This window comes from Notamacropus eugenii, chromosome 4 (genome assembly GCF_028372415.1).
Source record: "Notamacropus eugenii isolate mMacEug1 chromosome 4, mMacEug1.pri_v2, whole genome shotgun sequence".
Lineage (NCBI taxonomy): Eukaryota > Metazoa > Chordata > Mammalia > Diprotodontia > Macropodidae > Notamacropus > Notamacropus eugenii.
The window spans coordinates 84777357-84802450 of NC_092875.1; the positions used below are offsets into that span (position 1 = coordinate 84777357).

General features: G+C 39.4%; 1 protein-coding gene across 1 annotated transcript in view; it reads right to left on the reverse strand.

The window, feature by feature from the left end:
- The window catches only part of LOC140502272 (myelin-oligodendrocyte glycoprotein-like), a 39103-nt gene extending 19660 nt beyond the window's left edge, over positions 1-19443 (reverse strand). Inside the window, 5 exon segments of the mRNA XM_072606548.1 lie at positions 9935-10098; positions 10759-10875; positions 13765-13869; positions 18533-18874; positions 19236-19443. Of these exon segments, the coding sequence (XP_072462649.1) occupies positions 9935-10098; positions 10759-10875; positions 13765-13869; positions 18533-18874; positions 19236-19383 (876 nt within the window). The 5' untranslated portion in view covers positions 19384-19443.
- Between the last annotated feature and the right edge of the window lie 5651 nt (positions 19444-25094).

A 25094-nucleotide genomic window follows, 5' to 3' on the forward strand; every position in this document is an offset into this window, starting at 1 on the left:
ATTCTAAGGGCAGGCCTGGGAATATAGACTGCCTGTCCTTGGGAGAAGACAGAAATGGTTGTTGCCCTTGAATTCTCAGGTGAATTACTCTATTCCTTGGAGTCAGACTGTATGTTATGAAGATGTTGTTCAGTCACTTCAGTCTTATCTGACTCTTCGTGACTCCATTTGGAGTTTTCTTAGAAAATATACTGGAATGGTTTTGTCATTTCCTTCTCCAAATCATTTTACAGAAGAAGAATTGAGTCAAATAGGGTTAAGTGACTCATCCAGAGTCACAAAGTTAGTAAGTGTCTCAGGTCAGATTTGAACCCAGAAAGATGAGTCTTCCTGACTTCAGGCCTGGGAGTCTATCCACTTCGTCACAGAGTTGCCCTGTTAAGGACACCAGTCTTTTCATTTGGCTGGTTGACTGTGAATGTGGAGTTTAGGAATGTTTGCTCCTAAAAGGTCACTCAGGTTCCAAGGGTATACTTAGCTGAGGACTGGAGTATGAAGGGAGAGGTTCTTCAAATCTTTCCCAGAGTCATGTACTATAGTTGAATACTGTCTTTGTGATTTCAATTTCATACAGTAAGTGTATTTTAGCCTATAAAGCGAATGTTTTCCTTCCTTCTCTTAATAAATTGTGAAGGAAATAAAAATTACTCTGAGAAATGGGGATAAACTCTGCTTGAACCTTTTCTTTAAGTCCAAACTCTGGATGTGGGGACAATGACTCAATTCAAGATTAAATAAAAGAAATATGGCCAAGGAATTATTTTATATTTTATGTTTTAATCCATAGAGCCTTAGGCAAGATGTGTGGCAAGTGCTTCTGCGTACAGGAAAACTTCCTGGACTCCCAGCATCTATAGAAAAAAACCCTTATTTATGGAAAGCATCTTCACTGGCCTTCACATTAGAAGAATTCCCACAGGGTCACATGTTGCTTCTTGGGTAGATGGAAGCCTACAGCCTGATTGTGGTTCCATCATATTTGTTTCTTTCTGGCTGCTTGCACTGCTTCCTCCTTGACTTGCTAATTCTGGAATTTCACTGCAATATTCTTTGGAGTTTTTATTTTCTGAATCTCTTTCAAGAGGTGATTGATGGACTCTCTCAATGACTATTTCACCCTCTGGTTCTAGGATATCAGGGCAGTTTCCTTTGATAATTTCTTGAAAAATGCTACCCAGGCTCTTTTTTTTTTTTCTTCATGACTTTCAGGCAGACCAATAATTATTAAATCATCTCTCCTGGATCTGTTTTCCACGTGAGTGATTTTTCCAATGATGTACTTCAGATTTTCTTCTATTTTTTTATTCCTTCAATTTTGTTTGACTGATTCTTGATGTCTCCTGAGTCATTAGCTTCCATTTCCCCAATTCTACTTTTAAAGTAAATGCTTTCTTCATTGAATATTTTTTCCATTTGGCCAATTATATTTTTAAGGAATTGCTTTATTCTATCAGTTTTTGTCCTTCCTTTTTGAGTTCTTCCATGAGGCTTTTTGGGGTTGAGATCAATTCAAATTTTTCTTTGACATTTCACATGTCAGCATTATGACATGATTGTCCTCTTCATAGTGTGTGTTTTGATATTCCCTGTCCCCATAGAAGTTCTCTATGGTCAAGGTTCTCTTTTGCTTCTTGCTCATGTTTTTGCCTATTTAGTGGTTTTTAATTCTGAGTTCTGCTCCTGGGGCACAGGGGCCACTGTCCTGAGCTTCTTGTGCTCAAGGCCAGTGGCCTCTTCACTGGTTTTGTGTGCTGGGCCTCAGGTACTGGCAGCTTGCTCACTGTGCTGAGGTGGCCCAGCCTACTTGTTCCTGTGGTTACCTGATTTCTAGGACTTGCAATTTGCCTTCTGTACTGGGGCTGGAGGCCTCACAGCAGGCCTGCTGTGACACTGACCTGCTGAGCCAGGACTGAGGGGACTCAGTTGATGATCTGTGCTGTGGCTAAGAGCCTCCCCCTGGTTTTCCCAGATGGCATCTGTACTGGGGCTTCACTCCAAATTACCCAAGTGAGACAGATCTTTTCTGAAGTCTCCCTAAGTTATTTAAAGTTGGAAAATTGTTTCACTCCATCTTTTTGTGAGTTCTGTCACTGTAGAATGCATTTAGTGGCTTGATTTAATGTTGCTTCTAAGGGAAACTATGGAGAGCTCAGGCAGCTTACTGATTTCTCTCTGCAATTTTGACTCTGTTCCCCAAATTCTCCCCTTCCACTGAGAAGGTGAGCAGTATGATATCAATTACTCATGTGAAATCATTCAAAGCATATTTCTATATTATCCATGTTGTAAAAAAAGCAAGAAAATAAAGTGAAAAAGTTATACTTCAATTTGTACTCCTAGTTAATTAGTTCATTATTTTCAGGTGGATGAGATTTTTCACCATGAACTTTTTGGAGCTGTTTTGGATCATTGTTTTGATCAGAGTAGACAAATCTTTCAGAGATCGCACAATGATCTCCAAGTTCTGCTCACTTCACTCTTTATAAACTCACATCGATATTACGTTTTTCTGAAACTGTTGTATTTGTCATTTCTTAAAGTAAAATAGAATTCCATCACAAGCATATACTATAACTTGTTCATTGATGAGTATCTCCTCAATTTCTAAATCTTTGCTATCACAAACAGAACTGATGTGTGTATATATATATATATATCCACACACATACATATACATATATTGTTAATATAACTCCTTTTCCTTTGATCTCTTCGGGATACAGACCTACTAGTAATATTTCTGAGTCAAAGGGGTATGGACACTTTTATAGTCCTTGAGCTTAGTTCCAAATTGTTCTCCAGAATGGTTCACCAGTTCACAACTGATACCAATAGTGCATTGGTGTTCTTGCTTTTCCAAATACCCTCCAACACTTGTCATTTTTCTTTTCTGTCATGTTAGTCAATCTGATAGTATAAGGTGTCTCAGAGTTGTTTCAATTTGCATTTTTCAAATCAATAATGATTTATGATATAACTTGATTTCTTCTCAAAATTCTCTCTTCAAATCCTTTGACCATTTATCAATTGAGGAATGGTCCTTATTTTTATATAAATATTTTATTTTTTATATAAATTTGACTCAGCTCTCTATAGATTTGAAGAATAAGGCCTTTGTCAGGAAAAACTTTCTGTTTCCTAATTTCCTTCCAATTTTGGCTGCATTGGTTTTATTTGTGCAAAAACTTTTGCAATTTTATGTAATCAGAACTATCCCCTCCTGGATCATTCCCTTGTCATGGAGGAAGGTATTGCTTCTCTCAGTGAAACTATGAACTATGTATGCTTTGCAAGGATACTCAAGATGGAGAGATCATAGTGGGGAATTCTGACAAAAAGTGACCCCCTGGAAAAGGAAATAGCAAACAACTCCAGTATCTATTCCAAGAAAACTACATGGATAGTATTAAAAGGATAAAAGATATAACATTGGAAGACAAGCCCCTCCAGTTGGGAGGTATTCAACCCAATACTAGAGAAGAGTAAGGACAACTACAAGTAGCTCCGATATTAATGAAGTGGCTGGGTCAAAGCTCAGATACAGATGTGTCTGGGGAATGAAAGGAAAGTCCAGTGCTGTAAAGACCAATATTACATAGAAATTCAGAATGTACTATCTATGAACCAAGGTAAGCTGGATGTGGTCAAACAGAAAACAGGAAGATTAAACATTGACATCTTGGGTATCAGTGAACTTTAACAAATGGGAATGAATGAATTTAATTCAAATGATTATTGCATATGCCACTGTGGACAAAAACTCCTTAAGAGAATGGAATAGCCTTCATAGTCAATAAAAGGGTGAGAAAAGCAAAACTGAAATATATTATCAAAAACAACAGAATGATATTGGTCCTAAACCAAAGCAAAGTGCTCAACATCAGAGCAATACAAGTCTATGCTCCAACCACTGATGCCAAAGAGGTTAAAATTGATCAGTTATGTGAAGATATACAACATCTTCTAGAAATAAGACCAAAAAAGTTGTCACATTCATAAAAGGGAATTGGAATGCCAAAGTAGCAAATCAGAAGATAATTGGAATAACAGACAAGTTTGGCCTTGGAGTACAAAATGAAGCAAGGGAGAGGATAATAGAGGTTGATCAAGCAAACACTTTTTGAACAACCCAAAAGGCAACTCTACACTAAATGGTCAATATACAAATCAGATTGATTATATACTTTGCAGCAAAGGAGGAGAAGCTCTACATAGTCAGTCAAAACAAGACTTGGAACAGACTGTCATTCAGATCATGAGCTTCTTTTTGCAAGCTTCAGACAAATTGAAGAAAGAAGGGGAAATCTTCACATCATGTAAGTATGACCTCAATAATATGCCTTATGTAGAAGAAGATGAAGTGATCAATAGACTTAAGGGATTAAATCTGATAAAGTGCACAGGAGGCAACAACAAAAAAAAGAATTTAAAAGAAAAAGAACAAGAAAGAAAGACAGCTATCTAATGAGACTTTACAAATAGCTCAGTAAAGAAGGGAAGCAAAAGAGAAAAGAGAAAGACATATCCACTTGAATGCAGAATTCCAGAGACTATGAGGAGAAATAAGATTTCCTTAAATGACCAGTGCAAAGAAATGGAAGAAAACAATAGAATAGGAAAGACAAGCGATCTCTTCAAGAACATTAGAGACTTTAAGGGAATATTCCACTTGAAAATGGGCATGATAAATGAAAAATGATAGGGACATAACAGAAATACAAGAAATTAAGGAGAGGTGGCAAGAATATACAGAAGAACTATCCAAGAAAGATCTTAACATCACCAGTAACTACAAAGGGGTGATAATAGATCTGGATCCAGGCAACCTGGTGAATGAAGTACAGTAGACTTTAGGAAGCATTGCTAATCATAAGGTGACAAAATTCCAGCTGAGTTATTTAAAATCCTGAAAAACAAAGTTGTTCAAGTCCTGTACTCAATATGCCAGCAAATTTGGAAAACTCTACAGTGGCCACTGGATTGGAAAAGACCAAATTATGTACCAATCTTAAAGAAGGGCAATGCCTAAGGGTGTTCAAATTACCAAACAATTATGCTCATTTTACATGCCAGCAAAGTTATACTTAAGATTCTTCAAGCTGGGCTACAGCAATATGTGAAGTGAGAATTACCAGCACAGCAAGATAGTTATCACCTTCTGGACAATTTTCCTTTATAATTTCTTGAAATATGATGTCTAGGTATTTTTTATTATAGCTTTCAAGCTGTTCAATAATTCTGAAACTATCTCTCCTCTATTTTTCAAGTAAGTTGTGTTTTGAAGCAGATATTTCATACATTTCTCCTTTTTTTAATCTTTTGACTTTGTTTTACTGTTTCTTGTTGTGTCCTGGAGTCATTAACCTCCATTTGATCAGTTGTAATATTTAAGTATTTATTTTATTCAGTGAGGTTTTGTACTTCTTTTCCACTTGGCAAATTGTACTTTTTAAGGGATTCTTTAGTATTCTTTGTGCCTCTTTTACCAAGCCATTATTTCTCTTTTAATAACATTTTGTCACTGTCATTTCTTTTTTAAATTTTTACTTACCATTTTATTTTTCCCCAGTTACATATGAAAACAATTTTTTACATTCATTTTTAAAGCTTTGAGTTCCAAATTTTCTCCCTGTGTCCTTCCACAACCCTTCACTGACAAGGCAAGCAATCGATATAGATTATACTTGTGTAGGTATGCAAAGCTTTTCCATAATAGTCATGTAGTAAAAGAAAACATAGATAAAAAAACACAAGAAAAATAAGGAAAGTTTTAAAAAGCATGCTTTCATCAAAATTCAGACACCATCAGTTCTTTCTCTAGGGATGAATAGCATTTTTCATCATAAGTCCTTTGGAGTTGACTTGAACCATTACATTGCTGAGAATAGCTAAGTCATTCACAGATGATCATCACAATATTGCTGTTACTTTGTACATGGTACATTTCATTTGTATCAGTCCATGCAAGTCTTTCCAGATTTTTCTGAGAGCATCCTTCTCATTATTTCTTATAGTACTATAGAATTCCATCTCAATCACATATCACAATTTGTTCAGCCAATACCCCAATTGATGGACATCCCTCAATTTCCAATTAATTACTACTATTAAAAGAGAAGTTATAAATATTTTTGTACATATGGGCCCTTTTCCTTTTTCTCTTTTGCTTTTTTTAGGAGACAGACCTGGTAGTGGTATTGCTAAGTCAAAGGGTATGCATGTTTTTATAGGCCTTTGGGCATAATTCCAAATTATTGTCCAGAATGATTGGAATAGTTCACAACTCCACCACCACTAGAGTAGTGTTTTAGTTTCCCACATCTCCAACATTTGTCATTTCCATTTCTGTCATATTAGCCAAGCTAATAGGTATGAATTAGTAATTCAGAATTATTTTAATTTACATTTCTCTAATCAAAAGTGATTTTGAGCATTTTTCATATGACTAGAGATAGCTTTGATTACTTTGTTTGAAAACAGTCTGTTCATATAATTGACCATTTATCAATTGAGGAATGGCTCTTATTTCTATAAATTTAACTCAGTTTCCTATATATTTCAGAAGAAAGGTCTTTGTCAGAGAATCTTGCTGCATTTTTTTTCACAGTAATGATTACCAACTATGCATTTCCCTCTATCCAACCTCCCTCATTTATTCTATTTTCTCTCCTGTCTCTCAGCTCATTCTCAAAAGTGATTTGATTCGGACTTTTACCTATCCCAATCTTCCCTCCCTTCTAGCAGCCTCACCACTTATCTTCTCCCTCTCCTTTAAAGAAAGATAGATTTCTATGCCAAACTGAGTATACATGTTATTCCCTCTTTCAGCCAATTCCAATCAGAGTAAGGTTAGTGTGCACTCCCCTTTCCTCTGTCTTTCCCTCCACTGGGAAATCTCTTTCTGGACTCCTTTAAGAAAATTCTTCCATTCAATCTCTCTCCTTATCCTTCTCCCAGTGCATTCTTCTTTCTAACCCCTCAATTTTATTTTGTCAGACAATCATTGCATCATATTCAGATCACACCAGTGACCTCTGTCTACATATACTCCTTCTAACTGTCCTAATAATGAGGAATTTTTAGGAGTTCCAAATGTCATTTTACCATGTAGGAATGTAAACAGATTAACTTTATTGAATCCATTAGGATTTCTCTTTCTTGTTGCCTTTTAATGCTTCTTTTGTGTCTTGTATTTGAAAGTTAAACTTTCTATTCGCCTCTGGTCTTTTGATCAGGAATGCTTGAAAGTCTGCTGCTTCACTGAATGCCTTTTTTCTGTCTGAATCATGATACTCAGTTTTGCTGAGTAGATGATTCTTGGTTGGAATCTTAACTCTTTGGCCCTTCAGAATATCATATTGCTAACCCACAATACTTGAATCATTTCTTTTTCATTGTTTGCAAAATTTTCTCATTGACCTAGGAACTGTGGAATTTGTCTATAATATTCCTGGGAGGTTTCATTTTGCCATCTCTTTCAGGAGTGATTGGAAGATTCTTTAAATTTCTTTTCCCCCTCTGATTCTAGAATATCAGAGCAGTCTTCTTTGGTAACTTCTTGAAAGATGATATCTAGGCCCCCTTTTTGACACAGTTTTTAGGTAGTCCAATAATTCTCAAATTTTCTCTCCTGGATCTATTTTCCAGGTTAGTTGTTTTTCCAATGAGATATTTCACAATTTCTTCTATTTTTTCATTCTTTCAATTTTGTTTTATAATTTCTTGATGTGTCATAAAATCATTAGTATCCACTTATCCAATTATAATTTCAAAAAAATTGTTTTCTTCACTGAGCTTTCCTACCTCCTTTCCCATTTGACCAGTTCTGCTTTTCAAGGCGTTCTTCTCTCCACTGCATTTTTGAGCCTCTTTTACCATTTGGCCAATTCTCTTCTTTAAGATGTTTTTCAGTATTTTTTTTTTTGTGCTTCCTTACCAATCTGCTGATTCTTTTTGCATGATTTTCTTGCATCATTCTCATTACCCTTCTCAATTTTCCCTCTACCTCTCTTATTTGATTTTCAAAATCCTTTCTGAGTCATCCATGGCCTGGGGTCAATTTATATTTTTCTTTGATGCTTTGGATATAGGAGTCCTTGATAAGACCAATGTGAGAAGTTTGTTGGCCTGATAGAATATACATAAAAGATGCAGAGGTGACCAAATGATCCCAGTGATCATGGAGACTGGGTGGGAAATGTCAGTTGCCTCTTTCTTGATCTGATTTTCCCAATACAAACTGAAACAGTCCTCATATTTCAAAACTAGAATGGAAGAGAGAATCAGAAAGATTAGCTTGCTTTTGTTCATCTAATGAGCTCTTCTGACTCAGCAGTCAAAGGACTCCAATCCACATTCACCATTGCAAGCCCTTCAGTGATGAGTCACCATACTTTGATGCAGCAGTGCGTGCAAAACTTCCATGTGGTCACCTAGAAACAGGAATGATTACTGAGCATTCTACATGAAGGGAGGTGGGGAACACAGAGAACCCATGTTGCCTGGCTATTGGCTAACGTTGTAGAAATGAATGAAATAAATAGGAAGCACAAACCCAAACGAACATTACCCAGAGTGGGCAGGAGGAAGGGGTGTTAGATAGGAAAACAAAACATGACAGACATACAGAGCAAAGGCAACCTGCAGGCAAGTGAATCTTATGGATCTTACTCTCCTTTATGAAATTCTCTAATTCCAACCAAAATAGACTACCATATGCTCTCTGAACCTGACAGTGACTCTCCCATTGCCACAACTTTCTTCAATCTGTCCCTTTTGATTAAAACACATCCTTTTCTTCTCTATGCCTCTCAAAATTCTTGTCTTTCTTTAAAGCTTAGCTCAAATATCAACATTCTGTGATACTTCTCTGATGCCTTCCAGTGTTTAGTGCTCTCCTTCTCAAATTTTTTTTGTGGGATGGCAGAGAGTGTCAAGGTATTCTGACTTTCTTGACATAAATGAAGCCATATTAGAATATGTCTCAATTTTAGTTTAAATAGGTAGTTACATCTGATCCCTTTTTTTTTTACCTCAGATCTTTGGCAAGGCAAACTGAAAAACAGAGTCTGATCTTCTTGGGCACCTGAGGTCAGCAATATGTTTGAGAAGTGGCTGAGTGACAGTTTCAAAGGCTACAGAGAGTTTAATTAGAATAAGGATTGAAAAAAGTTATTAGATTTGTCACTTGAAAACATTAGTAACTTTAAAATAAGTAGTTTCAGCTGAATCATAAAATCAAAAGCCAGACAGTAGAAGAAAGAAGAGAATAAAAGGAAAAAGATGTGGAGGCATGTCTTGTAGGTGACCTTCTCAAGGATTTTAGTGACAAAGGGAAGCAAAGATATGAAACAATTACTAATATGGATGGACAGATCAAGTGAACTTTTTGAGGAGAGGGGAGACATGAGCATAATTGTAGACTGCAGAGAAGCAACCCATAGGCAGATAAAGATTGAAGATAAGAGACAGAATGGTGATCAAAGGGTGTAATATACTGCATGAGACAGGATGGAATGGGATCATTTGTGCATGAAGAGGAGGTGGTTTTGGCAAAGAGAACTTTATTATATATGTATACAATAAAGGTCACTTTATTATATGAGATAGGGGATAAGGAGGAGATAGGAAAAGGCATGTAAGTGAGTTGATAAGGAGGGGAGCAGAACAGAAATAAAAGAAGGACTGTGGTCTCTCTTTGACTTCCTTTATACTGTCCTCCTCCCAGTCCAGTCTGAGTCAGGTCCACTGTTTTCCTCAGCCTGTCTCATATTCCCAAGCCTCCCACTTAACTCATTGTTATGAATCTCTCTTTTCCTTTTATCCTCTTCTACTCCTCAACTCAGAAATAGTGTCCCTTCATTTGTCCCTCACTAGTTGGCTCCAAAGATAACCCGTTATTATTGAGTCAAATGTAGACCCAAACTGAAATTACCTTATTGTCAGCTCTTGGGACTGGTTAGGTTCTCTGGGGGCAGCGTTTTCTAAAGTAGTATGTTGCTTGAAGTATAAAAGGAATGATCTTTGTTATTATCAGCAAAGCAATTGCTATTCCAAATTTCCATTCTTTCCAATGTGATGTTTCATCAAAATAAAAGCCTGCATTTGAGAAAGAACTGATGAGCTCATGCTGAGAAGAAATAAGATATCCCTTCCCAGTTCTCCAGGGGAAGGAAAGTTGGGACCATCACTTTCTGATCCCTTGGAGCCCTAAGACCTTTGGCCTCTCCATATGGAATACAAATATATCTTATGCATCAGACCATTTTCCTTAATCCATACTCAGAAGGGTCCCAGGCCTCTAAGACATAGAAGAGGGCAGAGAATCACTCTAGCACTTAAGGTTACGTAGGAGCTAGCCACACTATGTGGAAACCAAGAAACTTGGATCTGTTTTTCAAAAGAGTGAAGGAAAATTCAGGGTCTGGGCTGCAGAGAAAATGTGTCACACTCAATTCAGTGCACACTCAGGATGGCTATATATGGATTGGGGGACACAAAGGCATCACAACCGTGCAGACACTTGGGGCCCAATAAGGGGTCAGGGAGATACACAGACTGAGGACTACACAGATTAGAAATACTCAAGTTTTTAGGATGAGGAGCAAATACAGATCAGCCTACACTGAACAAAGAGGGGTAAGGATTGCACAAAGACTGAGGAACACTCAGACTCTAGGCTCCCTGGGGACTGCAAAATTGGAGGTTTATTATCATCCCATGATTCCATCACGTTGCTGTCCATCCCTCCCTTCTTACCTCTGCATCTGTGCCGTATCCACAAGTAAAAAATACACATTTCCATTTCAAATGCACCACTCAGAACCATAATCCCACTAATCTCACCCATCCAGGGTTGGGACCTGTGAAAATATACTGAGAGAAGCCCCAAATCCTGAGAACATGACTATGATTTTGTTTTCTCTGCTGCTGCCCTCCCCACAACAAACTTCAAGTACAACTCTGTTGTTCTATAGCATCCTTAGCAGTTTCACCAACCTAGATTGAAACATGGCCCTTGTGGTACCCAAAATTGAACTTCATATATGAGCGTTCTGTTCACCCTTCCATTGTGCCCTTTGGAATTTCTGCTCCTTAATAACAAATGTTTCTTCATTTTAAAAATCTTTCTTGTTTCTTGCTTCTTAATTAATTCAGAAAATTATTTTCATTTTACACCTTTCTCTCCCTTATTCCTTTCATCTTTTGACACTCAGTGAAACTTGGTTGCCCTCAGGGATACTTCGCGGTTTGGATGTCCTTTCCAATATTTGTCATGGACAATATAGCTCTAAATGTGGAACCAGGCTGTAAATGGGTTTAATGCTAAACAAAGGAATTTTTATTGAACCCTAGAGGGAATAATGAGTCATGTCTTGGAGAGGGACTCAGAAAACTATTCACTTCCATTGGTACTTCCAGACTTCAGCTTTGCTGCTCTCACTCAGTAATCCTTTCTTTCTTGGAGGCTCACTCTATCTAAATACACACCCCAATTAGGTGACAGTTTCCTATTGGCCTCCAGACATTCTTCCTTTCGCAATGAGAAAGTACCTGGCTCACGGTATTTCTTTCCACTATAACTCTTATCACACAAGGATGTGTCTACATCTGTGTTGATATTCCTTCAAATACATTACCTTCTCAGTATTGTAAACTCCTCAGGTCCCATGACTTAGACCTCCATTCCAACTCAGTTAATAAAGGTCACATAGTCACAACCTTGACTTTGTCATCACCCACAAATTTCTACTCATATTATCTTTCCCTGTGCCTCATTCCTTCTAAATCTAATCTTTTTCTTCACCATGACTTCCCATCTTTCCACTCCTTAATACTTTTTCTAGACCATCACCACTGACACCACTTTCTTTTATTCCTAATATTGACTTTATAGTTAAACTAGTTAAATGTTAAACCACTGTCTTACCCTCCAAATACAGCTCTCTTTCAAATTGCCCTAATCCTCTCAAGAATGTGGCCATTCTTCCAGTCACACAGATTCAAGTTTGTAACACAATCCATGGTCCCTTATTCTCCCTTCCCCGATATATATATAATCAGTTGCCTAATCTTGTTCATTTTACCTCCAATATCTCTTACACTATGAGGGTTCTTCTCCGCTCACGTTGCTCCCTTCTAATATAGACCTTACTCAATTTTTCCTTGGGTTGTTACAATGACCACTCAATTGGTCTCTTTGCTTCAAATGTCTCCTTTCTCCAATCCATCATCCACTCTGTTGCCAAAGTGATTTTGCTAAATCACACATCAACTATGTCTCTCTTCTGCACAACAAACTCTAGTGAATCGCTGTTCTCTCTAGAATCAAATATAAACTCCTTTGTTTGGCATTAAACCCCTTTGCAACTTGACCACACATTTAGAGCTGAATTGTACATGAATTCTCTTCAAACATTCTAAGGGCTACTATGGTCACCTTCCTGCTGTCCTACCCTGTCCACTTTACAACTCTATGCCTTTGTACAGTCTGTCACCTTTGCCTGCAATGCACTCCCTCCTAAACTTTACCTTTTAGAATCCCTATTTGCTATTTTTTCCCCAAATATTAGCTCAAGTGTCACCTTCCATATACATCTTTTCAGATGACATGTAACAGATGCTGGTACCTCCCTTCCCTAATTATCTTGTATTTATTTGGTAGGTTTATGCATTTTTGTCTCCCCTGATAGAATGTAAGCTCTTGTGGATGAGGATTTTCCCCATTTCTGTTTGCATTCCCAGTACCTAGTACAGTGCCTTGCATATAGTGGGTACTTAATAAATACTTCTTATTTCTTGATTAAGTGATTCAAGTATGCTAAATTTCAGTGAAACTATATTAGCCTCTGTCTTTCCTCCTCATCCTGCCATATCCCTTTCCTTCTTTCGCTCCCAAGGCAAGAATTATCTCTAACCCACCCCCACTTCTATCTAAACTTGTTCTTCCTTCAACGCCAATCTCAGAGTCTACTTTCTTACTGAAATCTTTGTAGACCCCTTCCTATCACCAGGTAAAACTGATTTCTCCCTCTTCAGATTTCTCACAGTATGTTATCCAGATCTCCCCTTTATATTTATCTCAGTTTTGTATCCATGAATAACTCTCACAGAGATTATTAGCTCTAAGAGGGCAAGTACAAGTTACTGAGTTACCAAGGGCAACTACCAACTTATGAAAATGTAACCTTCTTTTTTCTGTCCGTACTACAAAACAAAGGATAAATCAGTTCTTGACCTGCTAGTTAATTTAAACTATTTTCAGTTGCTTCAAAAATCAAAGATGATAGTTTTTTAGACCTTTACCTTGTCTACCTTACACAGGGGCAAGGATTGGGACTGAGAGAGAGGAAGGAAATAGTTTTTGGTCATCTCACAAAGCCTAGCACATTCTTTGCATACAGTCAGTTGTCAACATATGATAAATGAATGGTTGGAGAAAGAAGACCCTGGATATACAGGACTAGTTCTTCTCAGACTCCCCAGAAAAAATATCTAGCAGGAGATGGGATGAGGGGGGAATTCACGTGATCACATAACTACAAAGGTAGTTGGGAGGAGCAGTGTTCTATGCATGGACACTGAAGAACATGGAACCTAGAGTGTCCTGGGGGAACAAGGTATAACCCTTTGCAAGTGAACAGGGAATAGGTAAAAAGTCAGGCTCCCAAGACTCTGGGTCCCAAAATCCTTGTCCTCTCCCTATCCAGACATGCCTAAAGAGCCATATAGGAAGCTCCTGACCCAGTTTCCCCTCATAATTACCTTGGAATTCCAGCATCAATAATAGATGTGTTACATACATCACCAAGCAAAATATCATGAACAAAAAGTAAATTCTTGGCAAAGCCTGTGAAATAGTTTCTTCACCTAAAACACAATTGCACATAAGTCTCAGGATTAGAGAAGCAGTGTACCAATCTTTGCACCATCTTCCCTTCTTCCCTCTCACCCTCACACCCACACTGAGCAGAGAACAAAGACATCCTTAAGGCCAAATTCTGGGCCCCTCTGATCACTGCTGCTCCCTACTCCAACTTTGCTTTCCACAGCAGACAGTCTTCTTCCTTCTGCCAACAACATTACTATGGCTATATTCCCTTTCTCCATCCACAGCTCAAACCACATAACCAGATTTTATCCCCACCTATTTGTGAGATACATCATTAGGCTGCATTGATTGTATCAGCAAGTATAAGTAAGATGGAGGACCAGTTTTGTGTACTTCTGAAAGGATGTTATACTCACCACGTATGAGATTTCAAAGGGAACTCAGAGGCCCATCTTGTTCAACACACACTTCAATCAGATTCTGCCTTGAGAATCTCCCTACAAGTGATCATCCAGCCTTTGCTTTAAGTCTCACAGAGAGGGGGAGACAACTAACTCTTATGGAGATCCCTTTTACTTTGGCACTGGTCTAATTGTTGGGCAGTTTTTCTATACATCAAGTCTAATCTTGTTTTTTTGAACTTGGTTTTCAAAGAAGACAAGCTGCTATGAAACCTAGCTTCTGTGAGTCTCTGAATGGGAAGAGGGACCTTGAAGTGACTCTCACCCAGATAGAAAACATTACCATGCCATTACTTCTGTCTCTAGTGTAGGCATTTTCCCCGATTTCAGGTAAAGTGTCTTTAAGATGACTATGACCTATGAGTTTCAAAAGACACCATCAGAGTATCTGGGGGCTGGAGTCCTTGCAAGGATTTGCTAGTAGCCAGACAGAGAAAAACAAATTCCCAAGGAACCTAAAGGACTCAGCCCAGTAGAAGCATGGAGGCACACTCATCCATTCATAAGCCAATTCACTTTTGGACCAATGCTACGTAGAAACGTCCATTGGTTTGAGCCTACTCTCCTTACAATCCCCAGGGATTGAGGTGGTATAGGGAAGAGTATGCCCAAAGAAGGAAATATTTATAATTTTGTTCTTTTAACATTTTAGTAAATATTCCTTTATAAAATGTAACTGACATTAATTGATTAAATACAACTGAGGTGCTAATCACTGACAGTTAACAATAGAGGAAACACAATAGGATGGTGGCTCCAAAAGCCTTAGAGAAAAGTAGTCCCATTGCTCCTTCTAGTCTCCTGAGAGGTGTAGCCAGAGTAAGATGAGAAAATTGGTACATACTTATCATAAGATCACAGTTTTAAACCTAAAAGAGATAAACACAACTGTCAAGCATAATGCTCTCTTATTACAAATGAGGAAACTGAGGCACAGAAAAGCAAAATGAGTTGTCCAGATTTACAGAGATAGCAAAAATGGAAAATGGGATTAGATTTTTTTCCACTTGTGCCTCTGTTGCAGAATTAGTAACAATTAGGTGAAAGTTTCAGAGAGGATGAGTTAAGTTTGATGTCAGCCAAAACTTCTTAATGACTAAATGTATCCAGAAGTGGAAAGGGCCACCTCCCCCAAGAAGGCAAAAGGACTTCATTAGAAGTCTTTGAGGAAAGGCTGAAAACTATCAAATTCAACAATCATTCATTAAGCATCTTCCATGTGCTAGGCACCAGATTAGAGGCCAAGGATACAGGCCAAATGAAAATATTTACCTGCAGGGAAAGTAGAGAGAGGTTTCTTGTTCAGAGAGATGTTGGAGCATGTGACCTTTCAGTCCCCTTCTAAATGGGATATACTGTGATTTTTTTTTTTTTAACTTTTAACATTTATTTTCACAAAATTTTGGGTTACAAATTTTCTCCCCTTTTATCCCCTCCCCCCCCCCAAACCCAAGCATTCTAATTGCCCCTGTGACTAATCTGCTCTCCCCTCTATCCTCCCTCCCTGCCCTTGTCTCCGTCTTCTCTTTTGTCCTGTAGGGCCAGATTGCTTTCTTGACCCCTTAACCTGTATTTCTTATTTCCCAGTGGTAAGAACATTACATTTGATCCTAGCACTTTGAGTTCTAACATCTTTAGCTCCCTCCCTCTCTACCCCTTCCCCTTGGAAGACAAGCAATTCAATATAGGCCAAATCTGTGTAGTTTTGCAAATGATTTCCATACTAGTTGTGTTGTATAGGACTAACTATATTTCCCTCCATCATATCCTGTCCTCCATTACTTCTATTCTCTTATGATCCTTTCCCTCCCCATGAGTGTCGACCTCTGATTGCATTCTCCTCCCCATGCCCTCCCCTCCATCCTCCCCCCGACCCTACTTGTGCCCCTGACCCCCCCTCTCCTGTATTATGAGATAGGTTTTCCTATCAAAATGAGTGTGCATTTTATTCTTTCCTTTAGTGGAATGTGATGAGAGTAGACCTCATGTTTTTCTCTTGCCTCCCCTCTTTATCCCTCCACTAATAAGTCTTTTGTTTGCCTCTTTTATGAGAGATAATTTGCCCCATTCAACTTCTCCCTTTCTCCTCCCAATATTTCTCTCTCACTGCTTGATTTCATTTTTTTTTAAGATATGATCCCATCCTCTTCAATTCACTCTGTGCACTCTGTCTCTATGTATGTGTGCGTGTGTGCATGTGTGTGTGTGTGTGTGTGTGTACTCCCACCCAGTACCCAGATACTGAAATGTTTCAAGAGTTACAAATATTGTCTTTCCATGTAGGAATGTAAACAGTTCAACTTTAGTAAGTCCCTTATGACTTCTCTTTGCTGTTCACCTTTTCATGGTTCTCTTCATTCTTGTGTTAGAAAGTCAAATTTTCTTTTCAGCTCTGGTCTTTTCATCAAGAAAATTTGAAAATCCTCTATTTCATTGAAAGACCATTTTTTCTCCTGAAGTATTATACTCAGTTTTGCTGGGTAGGTGATTCTTGGTTTTAGTCCTAGTTCCTTTGACTTCTGGAATATCCTATTCCATTCCCTTCGATCCCTTAATGTAGAGGGTGCTAGATCTTGTGTTATCCTGATTGTATTTCCACAATACTTGAATTGTTTCTTTCTAGCTGCTTGCAATATTTTCTCTTTCACCTGGGAATTCTGGAATTTGGCCACAATGCTCCTAGGAGTTTCTCTTTTTGGATCTCTTTCATGTGGTGTTCTGCGGATTCCTTGAATATTTATTTTGCCCTCTGGTTCTAGAATCTCAGGGCAGTTTTCCTTGATAATTTCATGGAAGATGATGTCTAGGCTCTTCTTTTGATCATGGTTTTCAGGTAGTCCCAGAATTTTTACATTGTCTCTCCTGATTCTATTTTCCAGGTCAATTGTTTTTCCAATAAGATATTTCACATTATCTTCCATTTTTTGAATCTTCTCACTATGTTCTGTGATATCTGTCTTTCTCATAAAGTCCCTAGCGTCCATCTGTACCATTCCAGTTTTGAAAGTTCTATTTTCTTCAGTGAGCTTTTGAATCTCCTTTTCCATTTGGCTAATTCTGCTTTTGAAAGCATTCTTCTCCTCATTGGCCTTTTGAACCTCTTTTGCCAATTGAGTTAGGCTAGTTTTCAAGGTGTTAATTTCTTCAACATTTTTTTGGTTCTCCTTTAGCAGGGAGCTGATCTGCTTTTCATGCTTCTCTTTCATCCCTCTCATTTCTCTTCCCAGTTTTTCCTCCACCTCTCTAACTTGATTTTCAAAATTCTTTTTGAGCTCTTCCATGGCCTGAGCCCATTGGGTGGGCTGGGACACAGAATCCTTGATTTCTGTGTCTTTGCCTGATGGTAAGCATTGTTCTTCCTCATCAGAAAGGAAGGGAGGAAGTGTCTTTTCTCCAAGAAAGTACCCTTCAACAGTTTTATTTCTTTTCCCTTTTCTGGGCATTCTCCCCAGCCAGTGGCTTGACCTCTGAATATTCTCCTCACACCCACCTCACCTCCTGGTCCTCCCAGCCAGCGTTTGGGGACTGAGATTCAAATGCTGCTTCCCGCCTTAGGGCTTTTGGCGGGGGCAGGGCTGCTATTCAGTGTGAGAATTAAGTTCAGATGGTCAGGTCAGGTCAGGGCAGGGCTGCCTCTCAGGCTCCGTTCCCTCAGGGGGTTTATGCACAGACCTTCCACAATGGATCCAGGCTCCCGCCCGCTTTGGGAGCCCCTGTCTGCAGCCGCCTTTCAGCTTCTATCTCCCGGGGGGGCCCGAGCCATGGGGGCACCCCACTCCCCTCTCGACCCGCCAAAGAGACTCTCTCACCGACCCTCGTCACCTATGGGTGGGGGAGTTTATGCCGCCGCTGGAGGTCCCTTCCCTGAAGCCTGCTCGGATCTGTACCTCTTGGAGCCGCGACAGCAGCTGGTCTGGGCTGGGCTCCGCGTCTGCAGCGTGACGGACCTTTCAGTCCCGGCGCCCAGTCCACAGCGTGAAGGACCCCCTGCGAGAGGTTTGCAGGTCTCTGGAACAGAAATCTCCCTCGCTCCAATATTCCGTGGCCTCTGGGTGCAGAATTCACGGTGAGCTGGTCCCCTCTAGCCATTCTGTGGGTTGTGGGTTCGGAGCTATGTGTATGTGTGTCTTTCTACTCCGCCATCTTCTGTGATTTTTTTAATGACAAAACAGAAAAAACATCTCTCCTCCCCACCCCATACATGTGTATGAACATGCCCATTTCAGGCCCAGCTCCTCACCTAAAACCTCCAGCTGCATATCAGCTTCCTCTTGGTGTAAATGATCCTCAAAGAGACACTGGTACCTTCCTGCATCTGAGAGTCTCACATCTCGTATTTTCAGGGTGACATTCCCATTTGTGATAGCATCTCTCATCAGTTCTGTCCTCCCTCGGTAATCAGAGGCCTGGTCTCCAAACTGATCCTTCCCATCTTGATAAAGATGCACCACCCGAGTGGACTGCAACCAGACCACTTCCATGTGCTGAGCACTCTGAGGTGGAGACAAATAACATGGTAACTCTGCCTCTCCCCCAAGTGGAGCCTGGATGGGTCTTGCAGGTCCAATCACTGAGAAGTGTCCTATTCAAGCAGGCAAGAAGAAGAGACAGAGGGTCAGAGAAAATAACAGCAGAAGATGGAAATATATACAAGGTTTATACAAGAAGGGTGTAAAGGACAGAACACTAAAATGGGATGAGGAGCGGACAAAGGAAAAGAGAGTAAGGGAGAATGGGGAAAATATTAAGGAAGCAACTAAAAGAGGTGATAGTATATCAGTACAATGAGAAGACCATAGGAGAAAGAAAAGGGGAAAAGTGAGAAAATCTCCAGAAGAGACTAGGAGAGTATTAGGGAATGGTTTAGAAGGGTGGGATAGAATCTCTGCATGTTCAACCCCATTCCTAGCCCCTGAGAGTGAAAGAGAAGTAAATACTCTTACCTGAGGCCAATGTTGGTGTCTTGAGGAGGAGGATGAAGGTAATCATAAAACTGGAGAGAAAAGAGCCTGAAAGACTAGGAATCTCCATCACACCTGGGACAGGACACAGGAAAGGAGAGGCATTATTGATTGATGTGAATTTGGGCATGTGATGGTAAATGACTATGACAGAAAGAGTGGGGACCTTGCCTGTGACAAGGAAACAAGAAGCCAATGACTACTTATGATCAGTATCTCTGACAGGGACACAGAAAGACTTTGATTGATTAGAACATTGGAGACCATTATCTATGACTAGGACACAGGGTATCAGCAGCTATGAAAAGGACTCAGGCAATCATCAGTGTGGTGATTGTCAGGGACCTCTAGCAATTTCATTCAAGGTTGCCTGCCCATGTCTCTTCACTTCAAAGATTACCCAAAAAATCATTTATCAACCTTGAACCTAGAACCAAGTCTGTGGCCTCACTCTTCTCCCCAAAGCCTTCACCAGTGTGCCAGGGTCTTTTCTCAGATCACATCAACCTCATATTTCCAATTTTTGTCTCCTGTTTAGACTCTCCCAGGTTGCACCTTGTCCTGGTCTTGCCTGCTCTGAGGTAGCCCTCCTGAGTCTCATGGGACTGAACCTCTCCACCTGTTCCAAGGTTGAACTTAAAGGAACGATCTTAAATGAAATCATCTGTCTGCCTCAGCAGACCTCTCCAGTGTCTATCTGTGTTCATCTTTCATTTTTGAAGAAGACCATGACATCAGAGAAATGATGACATGACCTGCACTTGACTTTGTTTTGAATGAGGGAGAGCTGTGCAAGGTCACCAACCTCACTTTCTCCTCCTGAGCTATCAGGATCTAGTGACTAGATATTCATCAGGATGAATAGAGATGTCCCAGGATGTAATGGGACACCTGGGCCTTTTTAGGCTAGCCTTTTCAGGTATTCAGTTAGATGGAGGTAACACCTGTTGAGTGAATAAGCCTCTTTAAGAAGTAGTCAGGGAATGGTGGCCATGTAGTTAGGTCTTGGTTTCCCAATCTACAAAAATTGAGTGTGAATGTAATTCTTATTGTGGTGGCAAAGAAATGGAAATTAGGAGCATGCCCATCAATTGAGGAATGGCTGGACAAGTGGTGGTATGATTGTGATGGAATACTATTGTGTCATAATAAATGATGAGCTAGATGATCTCAGAAAAACATATACTTATAAGAAATAATGAAGAGTGCAATGAGCAGATCCAAGAGAAAAGTGATGTTGTTTTAAGAACAACACTGAACAACTAAGTTATTTTGACTATTATAAATACCCAAATTAACTACGAAGGACACAGGAAGGAAAATCTATGTGCATCCTGAGAAAGAAGTGATGAATAAAAGTGTACATGGAGTGATGGACACTTTGCTTGGACTCATGTTTTCAGTGACTAGCACAGTCCTACCCTCTCTCTCCAGTCCAGTGATCCTGAAACCCTATTTGTCAATATACAAATTCTATGCCCCATCCCTTACTGCTGACTCCTTTATTCCTTTTGTCTTCAACATTAACTCCTAAATGTCCTACCCCAGATCTACCAGTTCTTTCCACTGTGTTCTCTGGAATGCTTGCTCCACAGTTAACAAACTTACTTTCCTTTAAACCTTTTCCTTTCCTTCCCTATATCTTCTGACTCTCACTAAGACACAAATCACTTCTGATGATATCATTTTCCTAGCTACCCTTTCTATTACTGGTTGTAAGGTCACTCATACTGTTCACCATGCACTGATGAAAATGTTAGAAACTCTGAGAAAAGAAGAAAATTAGGGGGAATCAATCTGTACCATTTTTAGACATTTGTACAATTCCACAGGGAATGATAATATAGGCTTAACACTCTCTATACTCATGTTTTGGCAATAACCATGCCTACCTATTGAATTGTGTTTTAGAACCTCAGGTGAAAGATTACTGCAAATATTCACAATCAGCACATCTTTCATTTGACAGAAAAAGTAAAAGACTTTCCAATTAGGCATGACTACAGCTCAGAAAGTCTGAGTTGGAAAGAAAAGACAATCTGATCTTCAACAATGAGATAGAGTTCCATTGAAAACCTTGGCATTCCAGGAACTCACAAGTTAGGTAATTTATGGAAGGCTAACCCATACTAAATTGTTGAGATTAAGCGGTTTGCCTTTTTATACAACAGACCCAGAAAATAGAGGAGAACCTATCAAGACTTGGCTATAACTACCTATTGTCCATAGGAGAGTCAATTGGATTTCAATGAGCAAGAGACAAATGGTGAACAATTGCTTCAGTAAGTATTGAGCAAAAAATGATTATCTACCAGGGGTACAAAGACTCTGGTCCAGATATGAGAAATGGAAGTGTTGTTTCTAGTAAAGAAGACTGTGTACTGTTACAAGACAAGAGGACTGAACCCCAAAGGCAATTCCTTTCTTAGTAAGAACTGCTATTATAGAGACTCCTAGGGTGCAAGAGTCTGATACAACACAAACCTGTCCCTGTTGTTAGCCCAAGTGTGGACAAATAAGTCTATAATGATCCTGATGGTCAATCTATACCATCTACTACCTGGAGATCAGCCAATCAGAAGAGAACCAGACCCACCAGACAAGTTATAAAACTAATCTACAGGTGAATCTAAAGAAATGGTTACACACTTATTCAGGTGAAAATACTAGAGATTGTCCTTGAGAAATGTGCCTAGCATAAAATTATATATATTCATTACTACACATGTTAATTACTTCATATTTGTGAGTATGCTTGTTTATTATTTAGTGTTCTGTTCATGTGACTTCTGGATTATGTTACTATTATAGCTGACACTCTCTAGCTGTCTGACCTTGGGCAAGTCACTTAACCCCTATTGCCTCATCCTGGGTCATATCCAGTCATCCTGATGAATATCTGGTCACTGGATTCAAATGCTTCTGGAGAGGCCAGAGGAGGAGGAATGAGGCTGGTGACATGCACATCCCTCCCTCACTCAAAACAAAGTCAAGCTCAAGTCATGTCATCATTTCTCTGATGGCTTGGTCTTCTTCAGCAACGAAGGATGAACTCTCACTATCATAGCAATGCCTTTAGGTGTTGTGATCATTCTTTATTTGCACATATGCTAAAGCTTATTGTTATTATTAGTAGGAATAACAATAACTAGCATTTATGTAGCACTTTAAGGTTTGGCAAGCCGTTTACATATATTATCTCAATTGACTGTCATTCCAATGTAGTGATTCAGGTGGGATTATGGCCATTTCATAGATAAGGAAACTGAGACTGAAAGAAGTTAAGTGACTTGAACAGAGTCAAAAGCTAGCAAGTATCTGAGGCAGGATTCAAACTCAGGTCCTCTTGATTCCAAATCCAGTGTTCTGTCCACTAGACCATCCAGCCTTTATTTTTCACATATAGGTTTCTTAATAGAATATTGTCTTGGAAATCCTAATCATAGCAATAAGAGAAGAAAAAGAAATAGAAGGAATCAGAATAGGGAACGAGATTATAGAACTATCTTTTTCAGACAAAATGATGATGTACTTGGAAAATCCCAAAGAATGAACTAAAATGTAAGTTGGAACAATTAATAATTTTGCAAAGTAACAGGATAGGAAGTAAATCTACATAAACAACCAATATTCCTATATATCACATATGAAACCTTGTAAGAAGAGATAGTAATAAATCCAGACAGTATAAAATACCTGGGAGTAAACCTACCGAAACAAACTCAGGAACTATATAAACAAAATTATTTTTTAAAATTTTATACAAATAAAATCAGACTTAAATAATTGGGGAAATATTTATTATTGGTAGGCAGAGTCAATATAATAAAAATGACAATTTTACCCAAACTAATTTGTATTGTCACTCTCATTTAAAAAGCATTTATTTAGTTCTTATTATTTATCAGACACTGTGTTAAGCACTGTCTTTACAAACACAAACAGAAAGGCAGTTCCTTCCCTCAAGGAGTTTCCATTCTATTTGATACCCCCTATTATGGATAAAATTCCATGTGGAAGTATTTGCAAGGTGCTGTGCTGGCCTAGGGATAGGAAGACTGAATGTTTCCAATTTCTCAGTCTCTGGGCTTTTTACTAACCCAGTCATCCTGCGCATGCTTTTTATTTTGCTATGACATTCCTGAAATATAACACCCAGAACCAATGATGATGCTCTGGACGTTGTCTGAGCCAGGCAGCTCACAGTGACCCAATCCCTTCCCATCCTCTGGGCACAATGCTGCTCAATATAGCCGGATTCCATATCTTCTCTCTCTATCTGTGCCCTCTGTCCATGTAATCTTTTCTAGCTACTTTATCCCCTGAATTTTGTAATGCTCATGGCACTTCCACTACTCTGCCCCATCCCCACCCACCCCCCCATCTGTTCTATATGACTACATTCACTCCTCCTCATTCAGCCCACCCTGATTGCACCAGCATGTAATGAACTGCTCCACTTCTGCCCCTTAATCGTCATCCAGCACAAGAGAAGCAGGGTGACTAGAATAGCTGTTCAGACCCAGGGACTATGCAGAACATGATATCTATCTGATCCCTGGCATTATGCCTATAAAAAGGGATTCCCTGCCCCCTTCCCCAGGGTTTAGGGACTCAGAAAGAAAAAGATCCAATGTGAGCTGAAAATGTTTGAGGGGATGCGAGTGGAGGAGAAAGAATGCAGCTAAGGATAGAAGTCAAACTTACCTCCTCACCTGTGCTGAGCTGAGCTGAGGGACAATGCTGAATACCTGTGGCTGCTGATCTGTATGCAGTGTCTCTTTTAAATACTGTCACACAGTAAGAAAATGTCTCCTAGATGCTATCTGAGCTGGGAGTCAGTTATGGTATGGGAAACAGATCTCTTCTCCACCACTTCACTTCTGTTCCCTTTATCCACTCCTCATGACCTCCTTTCCCCCAGGCAGGGCATGAGCAGACATATTTACTCTCAAAAGGGAGATCACCTAGGAAAGAACCAAGATCTTTCCAGTTCCACTCCACCTTCTGAAACCTGCTCCACATGCCCTTTGGTGTCAATATGATATAATCCAAATCACTCCCACTCCAATACACAAACCCACACACACAGGCTTAGGTCTTTTGACTTCTCCTCTCTATTACTATATCTGTCCATTCAGAAGATATCCCATTAGGCTGAATTCCTTTTGTTTTTTTGTATCCCCAGCCTTTACCAAGGGTGCCTAGCACATATTAGGTATTTAATAAATTCTTGAAGATTTTCCCTAACTAGACTTCTGTAACAAATATAACCTTCTTTGCATCATAACATGTTGCCTTCCAAACTTAGAACAGAATTCAGAAAGAATAAGATAGACTATTCATGTATCAAGAGAAGAATCTTCTTTATTTTTCATCTGGAACTATGAAATGACTACCACAGAAACTCACTCTGCTAATGTAATTACCTTGGAGAGTGGCTTGGGGCAATGAGAGGTTAAATGACTTGCCCAAGGTCACAAAGCTGGTCTATGTCAGAGGCAGGACTCTCTGAGCCCAAGGCTAGCCTCCTGATCACTACATCATGCTGCCTTTATCATTACATTTTAATGTCTTACTCTTAGAGGTGTGACTCTAACACCAGCCTGCTACGCCCCTTAGTTGCAGGTTCAATGTTGGGACAAAATGAGACCGTTGCAAGACACTGAATATTTAAGACTACACATTGAAAAACATTTGCCCTAACACAGCAAGGATATGTAACAAAGACACAGTGGCACTTGGCTCCTCTGGATGCAGTCCCCTTTATCTCCTCTGGAAATGCATCTGGTGAGTCAGTTGCCAGGATATGGTGACTTACATGGGCTCAGGCACCCAACG